Source organism: Miniopterus schreibersii, assembly GCF_964146895.1.
Source record: "Miniopterus schreibersii genome assembly, chromosome: 19".
NCBI classification, from domain to species: Eukaryota; Metazoa; Chordata; class Mammalia; order Chiroptera; family Miniopteridae; genus Miniopterus; species Miniopterus schreibersii.
The window spans coordinates 14,088,023-14,108,712 of record NC_138119.1 but is presented as its reverse complement, the minus strand read 5'-3'; the positions used below and the strand labels follow the sequence as shown (position 1 = coordinate 14,108,712).

General features: G+C 51.2%; 3 protein-coding genes across 3 annotated transcripts; 1 reads left to right on the top strand and 2 right to left on the bottom strand.

Moving 5' to 3' along the window:
* PAQR6 (progestin and adipoQ receptor family member 6) lies at window positions 1-3,946 on the top strand. The gene is made up of 8 exons (XM_081121172.1): window positions 1-78; window positions 615-687; window positions 1,100-1,227; window positions 1,329-1,534; window positions 1,664-1,790; window positions 2,139-2,235; window positions 2,461-2,611; window positions 2,976-3,946. The coding sequence occupies exons 2-8, from the start codon at window positions 637-639 to the stop codon at window positions 3,248-3,250; spliced, it is 1,035 nt and encodes a 344-aa protein (XP_080977298.1). The 5' UTR covers window positions 1-78; window positions 615-636; the 3' UTR covers window positions 3,251-3,946.
* A 92-nt stretch (window positions 3,947-4,038) lies between these two features.
* BGLAP (bone gamma-carboxyglutamate protein) lies at window positions 4,039-5,468 on the bottom strand. The gene is made up of 4 exons (XM_081121185.1): window positions 4,938-5,468; window positions 4,673-4,711; window positions 4,418-4,487; window positions 4,039-4,294 (listed from the first exon to the last, which is right to left on the bottom strand). Exons 1-4 carry the CDS (start codon window positions 4,999-5,001, stop codon window positions 4,165-4,167), a joined length of 303 nt encoding a protein of 100 aa, XP_080977311.1. The 5' UTR covers window positions 5,002-5,468; the 3' UTR covers window positions 4,039-4,164.
* A 1,137-nt stretch (window positions 5,469-6,605) lies between these two features.
* Window positions 6,606-20,688, bottom strand: LOC308548980 (polyamine-modulated factor 1-like). Its single transcript, XM_081121184.1, has 5 exons — window positions 20,478-20,688; window positions 10,090-10,195; window positions 9,135-9,235; window positions 7,452-7,647; window positions 6,606-7,107 (listed from the first exon to the last, which is right to left on the bottom strand). The coding sequence occupies exons 1-5, from the start codon at window positions 20,636-20,638 to the stop codon at window positions 7,054-7,056; spliced, it is 618 nt and encodes a 205-aa protein (XP_080977310.1). The 5' UTR covers window positions 20,639-20,688; the 3' UTR covers window positions 6,606-7,053.
* Between the last annotated feature and the right edge of the window lie 2 nt (window positions 20,689-20,690).

The following is a 20,690-nucleotide window of genomic DNA, read 5'->3' as shown; positions in this document are numbered from 1 at the left end:
GCCAAGGAATGTGCCTGGGAGAGGCGGTCTGAGGCGGGCGGGGCAGCAGAGCCACGGCCACCCGGAGGCAGCGCACAGGTCTGGGGCTGAGGGGCATGGGGCTCAGGAGGGACAGGGACCCCAACTGTTCTCAGGGGCACAAGTGTCCTCAGAGAAGAGCCAGGCATCTCCCTAATTCCCTGCCCTGGCATCTGGCCTCTCCAAGAACTCTCGTGCTCAGCCTACACACTGTGGGCCAAGGGCTTTCGGTGGTGGTGGGTGGCTTGGGGTCTCTCCGGGCTGACCTCCATGAGTTAGGCTTCTCCTGAGAGAGCTGGAGGGCTGGAGGCAGCACTCCAGCTGGGGAGAGGCCTCTCCACTCTGTGCTGGGTTAAGGCTGACCAGACCCCCAGTTGGGTAGTGAATGCCCGAGGCCAGGATGGGGAGGGGTCAGGGAAGCTGGGCCAGCCTCCCCTGGCCTGAAGGAGCAGCTGGGAGGCCAGCTACCATCCACACGCACGTAAGCACAGCCTACCCTGGGACTCAGTGACCAGGCCCAGCCTGGACCCAGGTGATAAGGAGTCTGTGGATGGGAGCAGATACCTGATTTCCTCCCCCCCACCCTCTGTCTCTAGGTCAACGTGGAGGTGCCAGGCCATGCTCAGTCTCAAGCTACCCCAACTCCTCCGAGTCCACCAGGTCCCCCGGGTGAGGGGCTACACTGGCCAACTCCTACTCCCTAGGGACTGGGGCTGAGGTTCTCTTTGAGCAATGAAGGAAGTTCCTCCTGCAAGCTAACTCTCAGGCTCCCATTCCAGTGCGAGACTCTTCCTCTGTTCTCTAAGGAACAGGCTGTGACCACAGGCCCAGAATGCTCCTTCAGAGTCCGCTTTCCCAATGCGCCCTGTCTGCCACCAACTCCCCCATCCTATCTTGTCCCCTTTCCCTGGCTCTCCTGTTTCTCATCTGCTTTCTGGTATTGGAACATGTGATAAGAGGGAAGTCGGATTTAGTTTGGCTTTGGGGCCACTGTGACCTCCAGCCCATTCTCTTCAGTCCTGCTTCCCCAGCTCTCCCACGGAGAGGATCCAGCATAGTGCCCCCCCACCCCCACCCCCAGGTGTTCTGGGAAGACGGCATCATGTCTGGCTACCGCCGCCCCACCAGCTCGGCCCTGGACTGTGTCCTCAGCTCCTTCCAGATGACCAACGAGACTGTCAACATCTGGACTCACTTCCTGCCCACCTGGTGAGGCGGGCTGTCCCCGGCCTCGCGCTCTGAGGGGTCCCCGGGCAGGCGGCGGGCGGGACGGCGGGGCTCGGCGGCCGCCTGAGCACGTGCCGCCGCAGGTATTTCCTCTGGCGCCTGCTGGCGCTCGCCGGGGGCCCGGGCTTCCGGGCGGAGCCCTACCACTGGCCGCTGCTCGTCTTCCTGCTGCTCACCTGCCTCTACCCCTTCGCGTCGTGCTGCGCACACACCTTCAGTTCCATGTCGCCCCGCGCGCGGCACATCTGCTACTTCCTGGACTACGGCGCGCTCAGCCTCTACAGCTTGGGTGAGCCCGGCGGGGGGCGGAGGCGGGGGGGGGGGCGGGGGGAGAGGCGGGGCGGGGCGGGGCCCACAGGGGCAGGGGGGGCGGATGGCGCGCTGCGTCCGGCCCCAGCTCCTGCCCTGCGCCCCCCAGGCTGCGCCTTCTCCTACGCCGCCTACTCCATGCCGGCCTCCTGGCTGCACAGCCGCCTGCACCAGCTCTTTGTGCCCGCCGCCGCCCTCAATTCTTTCCTGTGCACCGGCCTCTCCTGCTACTCCCGGTGGGTTCTTGGCCAGTGTTGAAGGGGAAGGCAGAGGGACAGGACAGGGCGCTCGCAGCCACACTGACACCTGGGATCGCTCTTGAACAACATTAAGAGCACCCGGACCATTTATTGAGACTTACTGTGTGCCAGAGCCTGTGCGCTAGCACCAAACCTACACTGTTTCCTTTAATTCTCCCAGCCACCTAAAACGTCTTTATCCCCATTTCACAGATCGTGGTCATTTACAGAGGGGTCATGTGTCACTAAGCTACAATGACGGTCTATCTTGGTCAGAGGCCTCCTGCCTTCTGACCCCCACCCTAGCACCAGGATGGTGATCAGCCTTTCCCTCCTGCCTCCCAGGTTCCCTGAGCTGGAAAGCCCTGGACTCAGTAAGATCCTCCGTACAGGCGCCTTTGCCTACCCCTTCCTGTTTGACAACCTCCCACTCTTCTATCGGGTAAGGGTGCCTGGGGCCCCTGGCCTGGCCCCTATTTTCCTGTCCTGACCCTCATAGTGCCACTTCAAGCCCTGCCCCCTCAATCCCTCACCTTGGCCCTGCTGCCCACCCCCCAGGCCCAGCACCCAGCCTGGCTGTGTCCCCTCCCCCCACCCATTAGATTCCAGACACACCTGGGCCCACTTCCCAAGCCCCTCCCGCTCAGCCCTGCTTTTCCTTTCCCAGCTGGGACTGTGCTGGGGTAGGGGCCACAGCTGTGGGCAGGAGGCACTGAGCACCAACCATGGCTACCACCTCTTGTGCGCACTGCTCACTGGTTTTCTCTTCGCCTCTCACCTGCCTGAGCGGCTGGCACCAGGACGATTTGACTACATCGGTGAGAGCAGGCCCGGCCTGGCCCAGGAAAGGGCAAGGGAAGACAGCTTCCCAGAGCACAGAGATTGAACTGAGTAAATGGCGTATTACAACCAGAAGACAGGGTCAGTGGAGGGTCTTCAGAGTCTTGGCCCACCCCCCACTTCTCAGATAACAGCAAAACTGGTAGCATGTATGCTAAAGCATTGTTTTATGCATATCAGCTCATTCACTCCTTCCAATAATTCTTAGAATCAGATTTTCTTATTCCTAATTTTAGGACAGTAGCAGGCCTAGAGGATGGGGTGACTTGCCATGGGTCAGAGGGTGAGTTGGGGCAGCCTGGGAATGGGGTATGTGCCCTGACCTGCCCACCCTCCCCACAGGCCACAGCCACCAGCTATTCCACATCTGTGCAGTGCTGGGCACCCACTTCCAGCTGGAGGCGGTGCTAGCCGATATGGAATCTCGCAAAGCCTGGCTGGCCACACAGGACCTGCCCCTGGGCCTGGCGGGCATAGTGGCCACACTAGGCTTGGCAGTGGCCGGGAACCTGCTCATCATTGCTGCCTTCACAGCCTCCCTATTTCGGGCCCCCAGTACATGCCCCCTGCTGCAGAGTGGCCTGCTGGAGGAGGGTACTAACACCAAACAACAGTGAGGCCCCATCTCTGAGCCTGCCCTGGAAGGAGGCAAACGCCAGGCCTTGGTGCTGGGGAGGAGCCCAGACCCAGACCTGAAAAGGTGGGGGGCACATCCGAGCCTGAAACCAGAAGTGACTGAGAGTGCAGAGGAGAAAAGGTAGAGGACAGGAGAGGAGCTGGTGGGGCTGGCAGAGAGCAGGAGGGTCAGTGAGGATGCTCTTGATGGGACTGGGGAAGTGCTGAGGGTCTGAGAAGGGAGGTGTGTGTGTCCAGACTGGAGCGCACCCCCCCAGGCAGAGGCTGGGAAGGGTAGGTGTTGGGGCCCTTTCATCTGGTCCCATTTCTGGTGCTCCTGGAAGTCTATGCTCAGCCCAAGGAAGAACTAACATGACTAACCTAGGCCTGCCCTGAATGCTTGTTAACCAGGCTGGGAGGCCCACTCTTGCTCCACCAACCCCCAAACCAGGCAGTACCGTCTGCCGGCAGCTTTTTGCCTATAGTGAGGAGCCTGTCCTGGTCACAGTCATGTACTCAAGATGTCCAGGTCTTTAGGGTCTGGGTCTACTTGAGTGTGTTATGGATGGTGCAGTGGGTTGGGGTGGGGGGGAGGGTGCTGGGCTAGAGAGGGAGCCCTAGTTGGACTTTAGAAAGCCACCTCTAATGCTTCTGGAATGAAGTGGTACAAATAAAAAAATCAACAGACTTTGGGAAGCACTTTTTGGTACTGAAGGTAAAATCTCTTTGCCTCTCCCCATCCTCCCAGTACCCCCCTGACAAAGAGTCAGAACCCACCAATTCCTTTTTTGGAGTTTATTCTGGAGCAGCTGGGCAGATAGTGACCCCACACTTGTAGGGCAGGGAGGTCAGCGCAGGGGGTCCTAGAGAGGAGCCAGAGCAGGGAGCCGCCAGCAGGCTAGCAGGGCTGCAAGCTCTAGACTGTGCCGTAGAAGCGTGAGTAGGCCTCCTGGAAGCCAATGTGGTCAGCCAGCTCGTCGCAATCCGGGTTGAGCTCACACACTTCCCTCTTGGGCTCCAGGGGATCTGGGTAGGGGGCTGGGGCTCTGAGAGCCCAACACAGTGGCATCAGCCTCCATGCAAACTGCTCCCCTCCCCTCCTACTGCACATGGGACTCTGGAGTCCTCACCAGTGGCCCTCCCTGGCCTCCCAGCACCTTTTATCTCACCCCAGCCCGGGACCCAGGTAGCGCCGGAGTCTCTTCACCACCTCACTGCCCTCTTGCTTGGACATGAAGGCTGTGGAGCAGAGGGGCAGAGGTCAGGTTGCTGAGTTTGGGAGGATAAGGTGGGGAGTAGGCTGGCCTTCTGATAGCCAGACAGGAGCCAGCAGGAGGGCGGAATGGGACTGAGGGGACCAGGGTGAGGGAGTGCTGGGCAGCTGGGTGATATGGCAGAAAGCCCCCATCAGGCCTGTCTCCTACCTGCACCTCTGTTAGACTCTGCACCACTGGGCTTTGCATCTGCAAAGGAAAGGAGCCTGGTTTACTTCTGCTAACCCGTAGGCCCCCCTCCTCCCCTGCCTCTCTGGCAGCATGCTCTTCGCTTCTCCTTCCACAAGGACAGACCTGGGGGCAAATGGATTGAGCCTGCAGGGGGGTGATTATCCAGCCAAAGGAACTGCCAGTGGAGGGATGAGAAGTGAGTGCTCCCCTCCTCATTGGCTGGGGCAGAGTTGGGGACACTCACCTGTCTGGCCAGCGAGGCAGAGTGCAGCCAGGGCCAGTAGGGTGAGGAGCACGAGGGGCCTCATGGTGTGTCTCAGACGCTGCGTTGGGTCTGTTGCTGGGACTCAGCTGGCCTGTTTCCACCAGCCTCCAAGCACCATTTATAGTCTCCGGGCTGTGCCCTGGAGGCCAGGGTGGGGGCGCCTGGTCATGGTGCGGTCGGGTCACAGGGGACTCTGCCAGGGCTATTTGGGAGTCATCCGCTCCAGATCTATAGGCCAAACCCCAAAGGATGTTGTGGTTGGAGCCTGGGCAGGCCCCTGGGAGTGAAGGAGGAGGGTGGGTAGTAATCTGAGACTGCCAGCCTCTGGATGCCCCCAACTCTTCCCTAAGGGGGCCACCCCGGGTCCCCCAGCCTCTACTCTCTTGGAGACCCAACCTCATCCTGTTTGAGCACCAACTGAACAGGCCAGAAGAGGTGTAGGGGGACACAGAGAGGAAGGGGCCCAGAGGTCCAAAATAGAAGGGCGCAGAGCTGGGCTATAGCTCTCTCACAGATTGTGATTTCCACTGTCAGCCATGGGCAGGAGCCAAACCCCAGGGAGGGAGTGCCCGGCGATGGCCTCATTCACCCTTTGAGACACCAAAGGCAGGGCTGGTGTGGGGGCGGCTTGACTGGTCAGGCCCTGTGCAGCAGGACAGGAGAAATGGTCAGGTGGCACAGGGCCACAAGCCAAGAGCCAACACAACCAGGGCTGGGCATGAGATTAAGTATAGCTCTCTGTCTGGGGCAGGCCAGGTGGTCAGTGTGGCAGGGACCACCTTCCCTGTGCCCCTCACAGGGCCTTTGAGGAACAGGGAGATGGAGAACACATCTGGGCTCCTGACCCTCTGATTCTCTTCCTGTCCTTGCAGCTCCCCAGTATGAAAAACCTTGAGGACATACCCTCCAGGGGACAGAACATCCAGCCTGAAAAACCTCATCCCACACCTGAGCTCTGCTTCTGCCTCAGCTCAACCTGGAGAGGAGGAGCATGTGCCCCCCCCCCCCGGGCCTGTGGCTGGGCAGATGGGGACAAGGGGACATCTGGATGGCTGAATGCTGCAGCTCCAGGGGGAGAGAAGAGCCATGGGCTCAAATTAGGGGGTCGGAGTGGGGGTGGCAAGCAGGAGCCACCTGATATCTTCCTGAGTGTCCCAGTGCTCCTACACAGATCCAACCAAGCCTCTCTCCAGTGTTAGGCTGAGACCCTCACCAGGGAAAACAGTTTGCCCCACCCACCCTCTCCCCTCCACCCTCTGGTCTCTCCTGCCTTTGCTGCGCCCCTCCTGATGCCCTGTGAGGCGTGAGAAACTAGGACAAAGCGTGCAGCCGTGTGCGCTCATCAGACCGGACACTGAGGCCCACCGTGCAGCCTTTCTCAGAATTAACCCAAGCCGGCAAAGAGAAGAGTGGGCTGGGCTGGTTAGAGTGACACTCCCCTGAAAGCTTATCCTGGCCTCAAGGAACCCAGGGTCCTGGTTTCTGTGACAAGAGGCTTCACTGCCGGTCTGCACACCCCTGCCAACCCACTTGAGACCGGAGGCTCTCAGTGAACTGCAACTAAGGCTTTGAGGAGCCAAAACTCAGGAGCCAAGGAGGGGGTCTTGGCCCACAAGTGCCCCAGACAGAGGAAGCACCCTCAAGATTACAGTGTAGTAGAGGAAGTTTATTTAAGGATGTGGAGAGAACATGGCATAGGCCCTCGGCTGGCCAGCAAAGGGGCAATCAGTGGAGATTGAAAACAGATCCCCCAGCCAGGACCTAGGGAGGGATAAGGAACTGGGAGGCGAGTGTGGAGTGGGGTGGAGGTGTTGGTCAGAACCCAGAGGAGAGAAGGCACGGTGCCTGATTCCCAGGTGGGACCTGGGCTAAGAATCCTCAAGTTAGAAGGAAACAGGGAGGAATCAGGGTAGTGTGTGTGTGACCTCAAGGAAGCCCCAAGGCACAGTGGCAGTGGGGACTGCTCAGGCCTCACCCCCAGCAAATTCCATCACTGCTTAGGGACTGGGCAACATTTTAGCTGTTCTCAAAAGGCAGCTTGCCACAGGCCCTTGACCTTGACCACCTTCTGCTCCTGGGCCTGGCCATCTTCCCTTTACTCAGGCTCCCTCAGCATGGCCACCAGCTCCTTCTGTCCTCTGTGTAGAGCCTGCCATCAATGGGAGAGAAGAGACAAACTGGGAGAGGAGAAAATCCAAACCCTTTCCGTCTACTGTCCTTGCCCCCAGGCCTAGATTCCCCAGAATGGTATGAATCTGTGGCTCATTTCACAGGCACAGCGGGGCATGTAAGGAGGTCCCTTCCCCCTACACTCAGCAGGTATTTATGGCAGGCTGGGTGCCTTGGCCACTTAGGCTGGGCCTCCCCAGAGCAGAGTCCATCTTCGAAAAGGGCCCCCAAAGTGACCCCCTCATCGTCTGACCTCTCTTGGTCTGTTTTCTCCTCTGCTGCAGCAGGGGACCAGGTGCCTGAGGGCAGGGCCAAGGCACTCACCTGCCAGGCCTGCCACTGGGCCTGGCCCTGCAGCTGCAGCTCCTCCACCTGCCTGCGCCCAGCCAGGACGGCATCTGCCAGCTGCCTGTTCTCAGCCTCCTGTTTCTGCACACGGCGCTGCAGGGCATCCCGCTGCTGCAGGAAGTAGGGCACCATGGTGCTGCGCAGGTCCTTCTCTGGGATCCCACTAGGGCGCCTGGAGAGTGGCAAGCAGCACAGGATGGGGAGGGGGAAGACGTGTGTGGGATGAGGGTTCTAATTCCAGTTCTAATCAGTGATATTCCCACCTCCAATCTCAAATTGGACTAGCTTTCAAGGTTTCTCCTGGGGTCCCTCTCACCTCCTGAGACCCAACCACATGGCTCCTGCTCCTGATGGAAACGCTAACCTGTCCCTCTGTTTCAGTGCCCAGGAATCCCCCTCTCCCCCTTCTCACACAGCCCGTATCTTAGCCTTCCCAGCCATACCCCAGTCTCCTCCTCTTATCTACACACACTCCCCCATCTCTAACACTCCAGGGCTAGAGGTGACTTTCCAGCCTTTGCCTCTGTCCTTCTGAACATGTGCCCTGATGGTGCACTCACTCTAGACTGAGCTGGAGAGGTGTGCGGATGGTGGTGGCAGGGCGAGCCCTCCCAGATGGAGTGGCTGCCTGAGAGGGGGCCCAGCCCTGGAGAGGTCCTGGTATTAGCTAACAAGGGAAGATAAGGAAAGACAGGTCCGGGCAGGCAAGATTATAGGGAGTTCTGGATGCCCAGAGTGAGAAGATGCATCAATTCTAATAGACACTGAGGTGGAAGCCACTACAGACTCTTTTAAAATTTCTTTTTCAGTTATAAAACTTAATTATTTTAAGTGGTCTTGGTGACCTCAATTCTCCACTCCTTGTCGCAGGGCCCCGTTCTCCATCCTGCACAGGATGTACCAGGCAGCAGGGTTGCCCACTGACATGTGAGCTCCACGGGAAGCAGGTCTTTTGTGTCTTAGTCACTGCTGAATATCTGGCATCTAAAACACTACTGAGTGTACAGTCCATGATCCCTAAATGTTTGCTGAATGAACAAATGAATAAAAACCAGATGCAAACCTACGATTCTGCCTTCTCCCACACCCCCATCCCTTCTCCCATAGGCTAGATTCTGAAATGAGCTCCCAGGAAGGTTTCCCTCTGTCAGCCTCAAACCTCTGGACAGCAAGCACTTGCCCGGGGCTCTCTTCCCCCAAAGGGAGCCATACATTTCACTGTTTTGGGTTACTGTTTGGTGTCTGTCCTCTCCACCTGTCCCTGTCACAGGGTCCTCTCCCTGAGAGCCCACAGTCTCATGCATATGGGTCCATCATAAGAGCTCCTTCAAGCCCTGTCTGGTGTGACTAATTGGTTAGAGCATCAGCAGCACCAAAGGGTTGTGGGTTCGATTCTGGTCAAGGGCACATACCTGGGTTGCAGGTTCGATCCCTGGTGTGTGTGGGAGGCAACCAATTGATGTGTCTCTCTCACATCAATGTTGCTCTATCTCTCTCCTCCTCTCTCCCTTCCACTCTGTCTAAAAAATATCAATGGAAAAAATATCCTTGGGCGAAGATTAACAAAACAAACAAACAAACAAACAAACAAACAAAAGCTCCTTCAAGATTCTGAAATGCTGCCTCTTTCTCCACGAGCCCTCCCATGGTCCTTCTCACCAGGCGGGCTCCTTTCGGTCTTTGCCTTCTTCCACAATTTTATCCAAGGCATTCAAGACAGCTTCCAGGTTTCCCTCTGCTTTGATTTCAGAGATTTCCTCCTGAAGAGAAAGGAAGAAAGAGCTATAATGATACTAGACAAGCCTATAGTACAAACATGCTAAACTAACAGCATTTAGTAAGATTTGGGCTAAATTCTGTTGTGTCTTTATATGAACATTCCAGTTTTCCTACATGTGACTTTTACATTAAGAAAACGAGGGCTAGGCCCCGGCAGGTAGATCAGTCGGTCAGAGTGTTGTCCCCACACACCAAGGTTGTGGGCGGTGAGTAAGTGGAACAACAAATCAATGTTTCTCTCAAATCAATAAATAAAAAAGAATAGGATGAAGTAGAAAACATTTAAAAAGAGCCCGCAGCAAGCCTCTCCTTCTGCCCATCATTTGAGCGCTGCAGGCCTCGCTGTTATCCCCACGCTCTTGCTGATGCCACACGCACGTGGATGCTGAAAGGGCTCATCCTGAAGTGTAACCACAGGACAACTGAATTCTCTAGAGAGATCATGAGTGGAACCCTGTCCTTTTCTCTGTTCCCTCTTGTATGCAGTTCCACTGATTCAATAATTTGGTAAGTGCCGCCTCTGTGCCAGGCATTGCACCGGGTGCTGGAGATACAAAGAAGAGTAAGACCCAGGCACGCCCTCGCTGAACTCCCAGGTCTAGTGGGCAGACAACATATAAACACACAATTACAATACCGGACAATGCCAGAAGGGGCATTTAAGATACCCATGTCATTTGAAGGGAGGGACAACTGCCACTGCAGCCTGACGGGCACAAAGGATATTATAGGGAATGAGGAGAGAAGGTGGAGGTTTGCGTCCTGCCTCCAGGCAGGTGACAGTCTGGAGGCAGGACCCAAGCCAACAGTAGCTGCTGGGCTTCTTGCCACTCACCCAGATAGACGTCTGCAACTGAGTTATAAACTTGTCATAGATTCGCTGTGTCATCTCAGGTTGCAACTGGTAGAAGCGTTTGTAACAGTCAGTGAATCTCTGGTAGCTGGTGGGAAAGAGAGAAGGCAAAGGTGGGGTGGGTCAAACACACAGGCAGTCATCGGTCATCGGCTTTTGCCTGGGCACCCCCGCCTGTTACCACAGGGCTCTAGGCCTTGTCTTCATTGCCCTGGTTAGAAGCAGTGGATGCAAAACGTCTCATCTGCAACCCCGGACAGGGATTGATGGCTCAGCCTCACCAGTCCCCACCAGTCTCCCCTTTTCCAAGTCTCAGCTGAGTTCAGGTGTCTTCCCCCTTAAGGATGAGTCAAAATTGGGTCCTGGAGGCAATAGTAGCTGCTGGGCTTCTTGCCACTCACCCAGATAGATGTCTGCAACAGGTTAGTGTTTTCAGCAGCTTCAGTGTCTTCGGAGACCCCAGAACGTTTTTTGGTTCTTAAACTTTACTAAACATCAAATCACTAGGAGGGTTTTTTAAAACTCAGATTGCAGGCCCTGAGTGCCTGCTATGTGCTGGTCACCCCCTGGGCACTGGGTGGTGTGGCCCCTGGAGCTTCCAGTGGAGATGGCAGCAAACACAGAAACCCACATGTGAATGTGATGACCACTTGTAGAGAGTGCTTCTGGGATTCCAGGGCTGAGAGAGTATATCATGGGGATCATCTTTAAGTTGCGGGGCACAGCGAAGGCCTCTCGAATGAAGAAATGTTCAAGTGACCTGCAGAAAGCAGCAGTCTTTGAAGGCACGAAAGCTCATGTTTATGCTTTACTGTGGGTCCAGATGCTCCTCAGCAGTGTGGGTCAGGTAGGTGGACCAGTGGACAAACAGGGATAGGTACCTGGAACCCAATGCATAGCCCCCACCTCCTTCCCCACCCAAGAGATTACTGCTGGGTCTTCCCTTTCCCATGGCTCTCTAGGCCTCTCCATCCTACACAAAAATTCCTTCCCATACACACCCCAACTGGGGATAGAACCTGCAACCTGAGTTTGTGCCCTGACTGGGAATCAAACCCGCGACCTTTCAGTGTACAAGATGACGCTCTAACCAGCTGAGCCACACCAGCCAGGGCAACATCTTGGTGTTTTGCTGCTGGCCCCACTAGCCACGCAGTCTGTGGCTACATGGAGGAATGTGAAAGGACATATGATGCCCGGCCAAGTGGGGCTGGACTTGAAACCAGGTAATTGTGGCTTGAACCGGGTTTGGCTTAGACATGGGAGATCCTGTTCCTCCTCCCAGTCCACTCGACAGACAGGGTCTGAGCTGGACGCCTCTCTCCTCAGTTCAGGGAGCTGGCGGAGGAGAGGGCCCAGAGAAGGGGTGAGGCAAATTCTGCCCACCAGTGCTGCTCATGAACTCTTCTAGTGTCCTCCTTGGGGTCCGAGAATTCAGTGATAGTGAAGGACCGCAGAAAGATGCGCATTCATCTAAGATGGGGAATATACGCTGCCAACACAAGGAGGCAAGGCAGCCAAATTGGAGGCTAGTGTCAGTAAGTACAGGAGGAAAGTGGTTCCTTTCTGTTTTCCAGCTTTACTGAGCTATAACTGACACACAGCACTGTGTAAGTTTAAGGTGTACAGCACAATGATGACTTAAATGTAGCATGAAACGATTACCACAATAAGTTTCGTTAACACACACTGTCTTTTGTTGATACAAAAAAAGATTTTGACCACCATTCAATTTCCCTCCTCCTATCCCACCAGTGATTCCTTTTTTAAGAGCCAATTCAGACTTGGGAATGGGGTGAATGCCCTTGTGAAGTTCCTGAAAAAATATACGTAGAGAGGAGCAAGAAAAGTGACATTCATGACCATCCACCCACCCTGGTATCTCAAGGGTGCCCAGAACAGTGTTGGATACATAGCAGCAAACAAGACCCTGCAGACCAGGTGACAGGAACTGAGGTGAGGCCTGGGCTGCCTGGCCCCAGGCTGGTCCCACTCCTGGCAATCTCCCCCACCCTGAATCCCAAGGTACCAAGGCCTGGGTTAATATGGGTAGAGGAATTTTCCCATAAGAGCATCCGCAGAGGATTGTTAGCTACAATTACTATTATTAGTCTCAAAAGAACAGTCCTCACCAAGCTCTCCTTGGAAGTGCAGAAGACAGTAACTTGGCTTCCCAGAGTTGAGAAGCCTCCTCCCCTGCAGAAGGCAAGTGCTTAGTAAAATGCAACTTGATTACAATTGCATGTACAGAAACAAACCCAGCTGCAGGAAGAACAGATTTGCTCCCACTAGAGAGAAGAGGTTAAATTGTGGCCCCGTAAAAGTGCTACATTTATCGTCAATGAAAGTAACTTTAAAAAAAAAATTCTTTATTGTTGAAAATATTACAGATCCCCCGCCCCCCATCGATCCGTTCTGCCCTGCATGAAAGTGACTTTTAAAAACAGTATTTACTGCCCTGGCCAGGGTTTCTCAGTGATTAGAGCTCTGCCTGCACACTGGAGGGTCTTGAGTTCCATTCCCAGTCAAGGGCACCTACCTGGGTTGCAGGGTGCGTGTAGGAGGCAACCAATCAATGTGTCTCTCTCACATCAGCGCTTCTCTCTCTCCCTTCCTCTCTCTGTAAAAATCAATGGAAAAAATATCCTCTCCTTGGGTGAAGATTTAAAAAACAAAACACAAAAACAGTATTAGCCAAGTTTTAAAACAGAAATGACTATATTAACTGATTTTAACCTTTTTTATTTTTTCTCTCAAATACTTATTGTGTAATATTTTAGACACCTTCATTGTTTTTTAACTCACCTTGTCAGCATTTTATTTACTGCACTTTTTAAAAACTTACTATAAATTGAGTTTTCACATAAGTTTAACTTAAAAAAAAATTTTGACTTCAAAATATTTAAGCCCAGAATCAAACCCTAGTAATTTGTCTATCTGTCAGTTTATCTATGCAGATAGATGGTGCAGGAATAGAAGGATGAGAGGCACAGGCACAGACGCATAAACCGCTCCTGTCCAGCTCAGGGAGCCCTGGCCTGCCTGCCTTCGCCAGTTACTTGCTTGTTGCCCAACTGAAGGCCTATTTCACAGACTGTCCACCAGAGGGCAGGCAGGGATCGGAGCATCAGTGAGATCAAGACAGAAGCTGGGGATGGATAGAAGCCAGGGATCGTTATGACAGAAATTCATGCTCTCCACCCCCTACCCACCACCTACACAGCTGCCCTTTTCTTTTTCTTTTTTAAAAATATCTTTATTGATTTCACAAAGAGGAAGGGAGAGACAGAGATAGAAACATCAATGATGAGAGAGTATTATGCTGAGTGAAATAAGCCAGTCAGAGAAGGACAAGTACCAAATGATCTCACTTATATGTGGAATATAATAAACAAAATAAACTGATGAACAAAGTGGACCTAGTAACATAGAAGCTTGGAACAAACTGAGGGATCTCAGAGGGAAGGCGGGGAGGGGGGTGTGGGTGGGGGGAGATTAATCAGGGAACTTGTATGTTTATGGGCATGGCCCATGGCCGGGGACAATGGTGTGGGGAGGGCCTGGGGGTGGGATGGATGCGGGGTGGAGGGGATCAGTGGGGTTATAAAGGGGACATCTGTCATGGTCTCAACAATAGATAGGCTGCCTCCGGCACGCCCCCGACTAGGGATCAAGCCCGCAACCCAGGCATGTGCCCTGACTGGGAATCGAACCTCGATCTCCTGGATCCTAGGTTAATGCTCAACTGCTGAGCCACGCCCAGCTAGGCACAGCTGCCCTTTTCATTAAGAAATGTTTCTCTGGTCTTCTTCCCTTCTCTCCTTTCCCATTCTGTGTACACTAGGCAGTCCCAGAACTGAGAAGGGGGGGGGGGAACAACAACAAATGTCTCCTGATGAAAATAAGAGGTCAGTGATTTATGATGAAGACTGTATTTAAAAATGTCTTTTAAAAATTAATCTCAATTATATCATTAGGTTATTAGGTCTCTTGGGCTAATTTAACCTTTTATTGCTTGGATTCTTTGGAAACTGCTAGAAACTTACTGAGAGTTTGAAATTAGGATACTTTTTCTGAAAAAGAAGAAAAAAACTTCTGATTTGATAAATATGAGCATGAAGATAAAAATACCATCATGATAATTGTATTCATTTATTCATTTGACAAACACTAAGCACTGACCTAGCTCAGTGGTATAAACTCAAAGATGAGAAAGTCAAATCCCTGCCCTCAAAGGGGGTACAGTTTACAAGGAAAGACATCAATCGCCAGGAAAGTTAGGATGGAATAGCACAGGGGACAGGGCCCTAGCTGGGGGCTCAGGAAGAAATAGGAGTCAACCAGAGGACAGGAGAGGCCCAGGCTGTGTAACTGAAGAGTAGTGGACATATGCACCGTGTGAAGAAGTACAAACAGGAAATAGTTATTGAGCACCGACTAGAGCCAGGCACTATTCTAAGGACTCTACATGGAATAACTTTTTTAAAAAATAATATTTCCCTTCTTTTAAAAATTTTTATTTATTTATTTATTTATTTATTTATTTATTTATTTATTTATTTATTTATATTGATCTTAGAGAGAGGGGAAGGGAGAGGGAGGGAGGGAGGGAGGGAGGGAGGGAGGGAGGGAGGGAGGGAGGGAGGGAGGGGCATCAATGTGAGAGAGAAACATCGCATCGATTGGGTGCCTCCCACCTGCACCCCAACCAGAATCAAGCCTGCAACCTGGGCATGCCCTGGCCAGGAATTAAACCGGCGACCTTTCAGGGCACAGGACAACACTAAACAGAGCCACACCGGCCAGGGCTGGAGTAACTCATTTAATCCTCACAACAACTCTATGACGTAGTTTCTATTACCATTATCCCCATTTTCAGAAGAAAAAGCTGAGCAGAGAGAAGCTTGCCCAAGGTCACACAGCTGGGACACGGTAGAGCCATCTGGCTCTGGATCAGGGGCCCTTGGCCTCCATGGCACATAGCCTACAGGCTGGCGAGGCAAGCAGGGAAGGGCCAGACACATAGAGTCTGGACTGTATTATGCCAGAAGAAGCTAGAAAAGGGTTCTAAGTAGGGATGGAACTTCAGATGCGTACTTGAGAAAGCTCCCTCAGGCTGCTGTGTGAGGATGGACTCGAGAGGCACAGCTGGGATGATGGCAGACTCAAGCAAAGCAGACACAGTGGGGACAGAGAGAGGGGATGGACTGGAAATATAAGAACAGAATAAACATGATGGGGCTGAAGCCGCAAATCACAGTCTGATGAATCATGCCCACACTTCAGAAACAAATCACTGACAGTACGTGCACCACCTGCACATTCAAAGAGGGTGAGATATTTCTGAGGCATTTACGGAGAATAACCTATATATTAAACCACTCTTTTTCCTGTGAAAAACCGTTTCCTGTGAACACCAATAGTCTTTGCCACCAGTTTAAAACTCTACCAGTTCACGTACAAGTGCAGTTAGCTCTCTTTCCTTGGTTGCTGTCAGACATAGGCTTTAATCAATTTATTATACAAATCATACCCTGCACAGCACATCCCAGGCTGGAATTCAGGACCAGGACAGGCACTGGACACAGCCTGGCATCGAAGAACGTAAGAACTGTCAATCACCTCTCGCTCCCTCAGCCCCATGGACTGACACCGCTTATGGCACAGCTGCTGAGGTGCCATGGGTACCTGTAGCAGACCCAGCTTTCCTCTGAACAGTGCTCACGGGTTTTCAACCAGGGCCCCACCAATACCACCTCTAACCAACGGCCTCTCTTGGAGGGTCCTGATTTGTAACAAAACATAACTTTAGCTAAACAGAAGAATGGCTGTTTCTCAGAAGGTCCAGGAGGCTGCGAGGACAGAAAAGAACCCTTCATTTTTGCAGAACAAGGCAGAGGTCACAAATGGTAAGCTCCAATAGGGCCATATTTCTATGTTCTGAAGCCTGAGAGAGGACAGATGAGGGAGTCTTTGCCTTAGCTGGTCCAATGAAAGGAAGATGCCCTAACTGAAGTCAGTAAGGTATGAGGTCTGTGGGATCTGAGAGCCTAGCGAGGTCAACCATCTTCCAGTCACTCTTAGGTGCATCATATACTTTGCCTTCCTAGTCAAGCTAATATTTACATGAAAAATATGCTAAGTTATGGACAAAGTCAATCTAGGGTTTAAACTATCCCCTTGGATCACTGACATGTGAATAAATTAGCTTTTATTACATATAGACTTCTGTCCTGGATATAAGTACTTGGTCTTTGAGAACTTTTAACTTAATGACTTGGGAGAGGGTCAAGTATTTGCATATATCTTAGAAGTCTGTAGTCATACATGTCATGTATTGAGCCCTTTCTACATGGAAACCAGTTCTAGCAAGGAAACGCAGGTAAGTGGAAGAAGCAGGTGGCAAGGACAGGGGGATAGTGGCAGCACTCAATGCAGAGGAGCTTATGTGCATGTGTGTGCTTGCAGTGCATGCAAGTGTGCATGTGTTGTATGCCCATGGCCCTGACCACAGCTGGAGAGATACGGAGGAGCCAAGGAACGAATGGCCTTGAATTCTGAGCTAAGGAGCTTACATTTGATTTTTAGAAGCAACTCTGAACCAATTAAACATTTTAAGCAGAAGGGCCTGCTCAAATTTGAGCTTAGATTAGAGGGAGGGGGCAAGACTGAGGCTGGGCGGTCTGTCTAGAGGCTGGTGCAACAATCCAGTGAGAGATGGTGAGTCTATGAACTAAAGCACTGGCAGAAGGGTGGAAAGGAGGAGATTGAGGGGAACGGCTGGAACCAACAGGCTTGGTGGTTGACTGGAAGTGAGAGGGAAGGAGGGGTCAATGAGGATTCCCAAATCTCTGGCCTAGAGAATGGGTAGACAGTGGTCTTTTCAACTAAGTTAGGGATCACAGAGGGAGGAGAAATCCTGCTTCCGCCACACTGAGCTTGATGGTTCTGAAGGATACCACATGGAGATTTCTAGTTTCTGTTTACAATCCCAACCACAATTTTGCAGCTGAATGTTTTGAGGAACCAGAAAAATTCACTTTAAAGTTTACAAGGGAAAATCAAGGTCCCCAAATAGCTGGCCAATTTTAAAGAGAAGAGAAGTGAGGGGGATTCATTTGCACCAGACTTAAGGTTTCTACAAAGGCCTGGTGTTAAGAACCCATATGCACTGGCACTAAGATAAGCAAATAAATCAGTGGTGCAGAAGAGAGACCCAGGAGCACAGTAGGCAGAGGGACTTGCAACATGATAAAGGGAGCTCCATAAAACAATGGGGACAGCTAAACTGTTTTGTTGACAATGACTGGGAAAACTAGAAAAATGAGACTGGCTAAGACCACCACCTTATACCTTAATCCAGACAGATTAAAGATTTTAAGTAGAGAGTAAAATGATAAAATAGCTAACAGAAAAAAACATTGGAGATTATCTTTGTGACCTAGGTATGAGTATAGCCTCTACAAACAAGACTCCAAAAGCAAAAAAACATAGGGGGGAAATGTAATCACATGAAAATAAGGGTTTAAAAAATAGATTAAACAATACTTAATTTATTATGACTGTTTAGGGATGCTGAGTTAGTCTGGGGCTGAGAAAGGCGAGTCATGAGGATCCATACAGCTTGTGAGGGGGTCATCTGGGATTACTGCATTTCTCTTTCTGCGTCATCCTCCTGAGTAAAGTCTAAACTATGATCTGTGGGGGTTTTTATTTGATTAAAGATTCCTGTCCCTCAAAGGACATTATAGACAAAGTTAGCATCTAACAGAGAAAAACATTTCCGTCTTCAGTCTAAAACTGACAAGAGTGATTTCAATGCTATACCAGGAAATCAAGATAAAAACCCCAATTTAAAATTAAAAGAAGGTTCTGAAAAAAAAAGCTGGAGGAAATGAGTAGGCAGTTTGCAGAAGAGGAAGCCAAATGACTAACAAGTATATGAGGAAATGCCCAAACCGATGAGGAAATCAATGATATGCAAATTCAAATAATAGTAAGATATCACTTGCACAGGTTTGGAATAGCAAATGTTAGAATGGTGGACACCCAACGATGGTAAGGATGTAGGAAATAGGAACAATATTTCGGGAAAGCAATTTGACAAAACACAGGTAGGTGTAAACCCTTACACCCAGTGATCCCTCTGGAATTCTGGCACTATTCCATGAGGGACATTCACCCTGGCATAATTTGTGGAGGCAGGAGTTCGAGGCAAGGTGGTGTCCATGAGAGGCAAAGGGTAAGAGCTGGATGCTTATCATGGAATGACAAACAGCACTGAAAAGCTCTGAACCATATGCACCTAAAGGACATGGTTAGGTCATTTAAAAAATGGTGTTGACACTACAGTGTCTTTCAAACTAGATGTGTGTTCACTGTGTGTTATATAACTTGTGGTTCCTTTACCCAGCATGCCTAGTCCAACTTTTTTCTCCAATCAATCACATCCTGGGATCCAATGTATAAATCCAATATTGCATGTCTTGTGCATAATTATTCTAAAGGATCTTATTTTGTGTACTATATGCATCAGAATAGTGTACATTGTCATATAACGTAAAAAGAAAAGTCCACATATGAATAATGCAGCCAATTATCCAAATGCCATACCAACTAAAACACCAAATAAATCTTGAACAGTGAAAAAAAATGGTGTTTAGTGAAAAAGATATGTAGCACAATTATCATTTAACTTAAAACAACTTATTTTAAGAGAAAACAAACATATTCAAGTGTTACTTCCTTGTACTCACACTAACCCAGACCCCTCTCCCCACTGCTCTCTATTCTTTTGCATGGATTCATTTTTCTTTATGGCACTAGAATGTCTACTCCATGAGAGCAGCAACCTTTCTGTTTGATCACTGTTATCTCTCCAGCTTCTAGAAGAGCCTGGGACATTGCAGGTGGTTGATAAATATTTGTACCTGAATAAATGAATAAATGGAGGACCAACAGAAAGCAGGGCCTATGGAGAGGGGAGAAGAGGGCAAAAATGAGTAGGTGAAAAAAAACAATCAAAGGAAGGACCTTGCCTGGACATATAACAGTATGTCATGAATGGTCCATAAAAGTAACTACAATTATTTTATCAAATTCATTACTGTATGATAAGGCTATCACCTGCCTGTCCAGCCTCCTCTGATTTTACTCTCCCTCTGATCACTATGCTATAGCCAAGCAGGCCTCTCCCAGTTCCCAGTATGCCCTGGCCATCTCAGGGCCTTTGCATAGCTGTCCCCTTTGCCTAAATGCCTTTTCTCTAGTTCTTCCTCTCATTCTTCCAGTTTCAGTTTAATGTCACTTCCTCAGAGTGGGCTCCCCTAACCATCCTAGCTAGTCTTTTTCTTTCCCCTAAGTTGCTCTTATCACATCACCTGTTCATTATCTTACCAAGCTCTGTGATTACTTTGTTTACTGAAAGTCTCTACCCACTGAATGTAAGCTCCAAGACGGGGGCCTTGTCTGCTTTACCAGCACTGACACAATGCCTGGCAGAACAGGCACTCAAATATTTGCTGAGTGAATCAATGTGTGAAGAGGTGGATCATAAGGCCTGCGTAGGAGAGGAGGGAGGGAAAAACGAGAGGGAAAGAGGTTGGGAGAAGATGGGAGTATTTTCGATGTGGTCAAAGAGCAGGTTTGGAGACAGACATGGCTGGATGGAGAACAGGCTTTGGTCAAACCCCTTTAAATTCTCATAACAGTGTTTCAGCATTAATATGCTGGGTAGTGGGATCATGAGCAAAACTCTTCCTTTAGAGTGGCCGATATTGTTACACTGTTCATATAAAATAAAAATCAAGACAGGAAAAGTGTTTCTATGGCAATACATTTAGTCCTCACAACCACGCAGTGGAGGTAATATTATTCCCGTAACAACTAAAATTCTAATGCTTTCTATGTGGCAGGCACTGTCTAAGCGCCTTTCGTGTATCTACTCATTTAAATAATTCTCAAGGTCCTATTGTTGCCATTTTACTGATGAGAAACCGAGGCACCGAGTGGTTTAAGTCTTGCTCACTGTACGTTGGGCCATGATTTGAACCCTGACCTAATTCCAAAGCCTGTATCTTTCCCCTCAGCCACCAGAAGTTTTGGTAAAACTAAACTGGCTGGAGGACACGGCCGGGTCAGCCAAGTAACCGGGGTTAGCACGCACCACGTGAGCCGCTGTGCCCCTTTAGACTGGCTCAATAACCCTCCAAGCCCGGACCCACGTGACTGACCGTCCACGCCCAGGACCACGTGATACCCCCCACCCCCGTCTCGCGGGATTTACATTCTGGCGGGCGAAACTCGCTCCTCAGCCTCTCACGCCTCAACCTACTGCGAGATTTGTCCTCAGCGCACTTCCTCCACCTTACCTCCCAGCGGCGACCAGCTTCTGTAGAAAAGTGTCCACTGTGGTGTCGAGGAGCTTGATCCTCGAAATGGTAGTGCCATGGGGCGCGGATTCGGGGGACGGCCCCTCAGGCCCTTTTTCCTCACAGCCGCTGCCATCATTGGCGTTGCTTGCTTCGGCCATGTTGAAGTGGAACCGCCAAATCTAACTGCCCCGGGTGCCCCGCCCACCGAAG

Excerpts from the sequence above, each read along its gene's own strand:
- LOC308548980 (XM_081121184.1), bottom strand. The coding sequence starts at position 20,638 with ATGGCCGAAGCAAGCAACGCCAATGATGGCAGCGGCTGTGAGGAAAAA. Across the intron at positions 10,196-20,477 it reads AAGCTGGTCGCCGCTGGGAG|CTACCAGAGATTCACTGACT; the intron begins GTAAGGTGGAGG and ends CTTTCCCACCAG. Across the intron at positions 7,648-9,134 it reads GACCGAAAGGAGCCCGCCTG|GCGCCCTAGTGGGATCCCAG; the intron begins GTGAGAAGGACC and ends GCCACTCTCCAG.
- PAQR6 (XM_081121172.1), top strand. The coding sequence starts at position 637 with ATGCTCAGTCTCAAGCTACCCCAACTCCTCCGAGTCCACCAGGTCCCC. Across the intron at positions 1,535-1,663 it reads GCTCAGCCTCTACAGCTTGG|GCTGCGCCTTCTCCTACGCC; the intron begins GTGAGCCCGGCG and ends TGCGCCCCCCAG. Across the intron at positions 2,612-2,975 it reads AGGACGATTTGACTACATCG|GCCACAGCCACCAGCTATTC; the intron begins GTGAGAGCAGGC and ends CCCTCCCCACAG.
- BGLAP (XM_081121185.1), bottom strand. The coding sequence starts at position 5,001 with ATGAGGCCCCTCGTGCTCCTCACCCTACTGGCCCTGGCTGCACTCTGC. Across the intron at positions 4,712-4,937 it reads CTGCCTCGCTGGCCAGACAG|ATGCAAAGCCCAGTGGTGCA; the intron begins GTGAGTGTCCCC and ends TTTCCTTTGCAG. Across the intron at positions 4,295-4,417 it reads TACCTGGGTCCCGGGCTGGG|AGCCCCAGCCCCCTACCCAG; the intron begins GTGAGATAAAAG and ends TTGGGCTCTCAG.